Below are 1,736 nucleotides of genomic sequence, written 5' to 3'. Positions count from 1 at the left end.
TCGCTTTTTTCTTACTTATTTATTCACCGATTTCTTAAGCGACTATTTAAACAACATGTTTCTTTCTCGAACAGTTCAAGATGTTTTGTATACATTTGTCGTTAATTATAAATATCCTCGAGAACATTTACATAAACTATTTTTCAATGCTATCGAAATAACTTAAAACTAAGGACGATTTAGAAGTCAAGCATTAGGTGGCTTTTATTTGCGTTTATTTTTAATGTACATATTAATTGGGGAGAGGTACTTAGGGTTATCTTCATGTATGCAGTAACGATCCAGTTCACATAATAAATTGTTTTTGTAGGAGTCTATTGGTTAGTGTTTCTATAATTGTGCACGAATTTTGAGGATGTTGATCTCGGTACTTTTTAAGTACATCAATGTAAGCATCACGCCTCAAAATAGATAAAAGAAAGTTACGACTCTGTTCAGAAATATGTTTATACAGACGAAAATTGTAGTCACCTATTACATGACATTGATAAACTTGTCACTTTTAAATTTTCAGGCCAAAAAGGTATAAAATAAATAGGTATATTAAGAAATGTAAAATTCAATAAAAACAAAACAAAAACATCTTTAAATCAGTAATTAAAAGCTTAACATTTCTAATTTCTAAAATGCTTATAAAATAATTACAATCGCGTGTCTATCTGTTGACCTTTATCTACAAAGTTAAGATCTTGACCTTTCGTTTCCTTCTGCAGTGGTGAAATTTTGTGGTCATTATTATCATCATCATTACTGGGTGATGGAATGGCTAAGACATTAGCTATTTGAGTTTCGCTGGCTACTGAAACAAGAGAAGCTCCCATGAAAACGCTGTCATTTTGAGTTGGTTCTGATCCAGAGGGGTTGTTATTCTGGTCCGATTTTTTTTCAGTTCGATTATACGATAGCACCTTCACGTTCTGGTTTAAAGTTTTCCAAATTTTCCAGTTTTTGTAATGGAATCTGAAGGTAAATAAGAAACAGTAGTAAAATATCAACTATATAAAAAGAGCCAAGTAATGTTAATACGTATTTTCACTTTCGTCATAGTTCTAATATTTTCTTAAAAAGTAGCTAATTTAAAATTCAATTGAAAAAGTAAGTAAATGTTAGTTATATTTTACCCAACAAAAATTTTGAAAAACAAAAAGTGATCAAGTTTTAGGAAACAAATTTCCATCTACTGACTGTAGTTCAAGCTATTTTCGAACGAAATAAGCACGTGACAAACTTCAGAAAATAAAGATAAGAAGTCACATACTTTCTGTGTTGTTGGTTTTAAAACTCCAATAAACCGCAGTTTACTGTTGAAAGAAAACGAAGCGACGTTTCGGCTTCAATACCCAAGAAGGCATCAGCATACACGTCGAAACGTCGTGTCCTTATCTTTTAAATTAAAGTTTAAGTCCATTAAAGCTCTCAAAGTTACTATGTCTAATGTGTTTAAACTGAAACACTCCAAACTGCTTAATATTATTAGCAGTGCTTGAAGTGGGGCTGGATGCCATCTTACTTCTGTTCAGGAGGGCCCGAAACCATCCGCTACCTTTTATTTAATCATAAACACCGTAAGCGTGACAAAAGATGCGACTAAAAAACAAAATAACAAGTAACTGATAAGTAAATACACATGAAAAAATATTATATATATATATATATATATATATATATATAGTATACGTACGTAACTAAAACCTACCCCCCTACCTTACAGACTACTACGTAGTTACCAACCCTAA

At 31.5% G+C, this 1,736-nt stretch overlaps 1 protein-coding gene across 1 annotated transcript in view; it reads right to left on the bottom strand.

The window, feature by feature from the left end:
* Window positions 1-612: 612 nt before the first annotated feature.
* The window catches only part of LOC106472021 (E3 ubiquitin-protein ligase MARCH2-like), a 3,830-nt gene continuing 2,706 nt past the window's right edge, over window positions 613-1,736 (bottom strand). Inside the window, exon 4 of the mRNA XM_013932650.2 lies at window positions 613-960. Within this exon, the coding sequence (XP_013788104.1) occupies window positions 642-960 (319 nt within the window). The 3' untranslated portion in view covers window positions 613-641. The remainder of the gene's footprint in view (window positions 961-1,736) is intronic.

Source organism: Limulus polyphemus, unplaced genomic scaffold (genome assembly GCF_000517525.1).
Source record: "Limulus polyphemus unplaced genomic scaffold, Limulus_polyphemus-2.1.2 Scaffold5025, whole genome shotgun sequence".
Classification (NCBI taxonomy): Eukaryota; Metazoa; Arthropoda; class Merostomata; order Xiphosura; family Limulidae; genus Limulus; species Limulus polyphemus.
The sequence above is the reverse complement of the archived record's forward strand: the minus strand, read 5'-3'. Positions and strand labels throughout refer to the sequence as shown.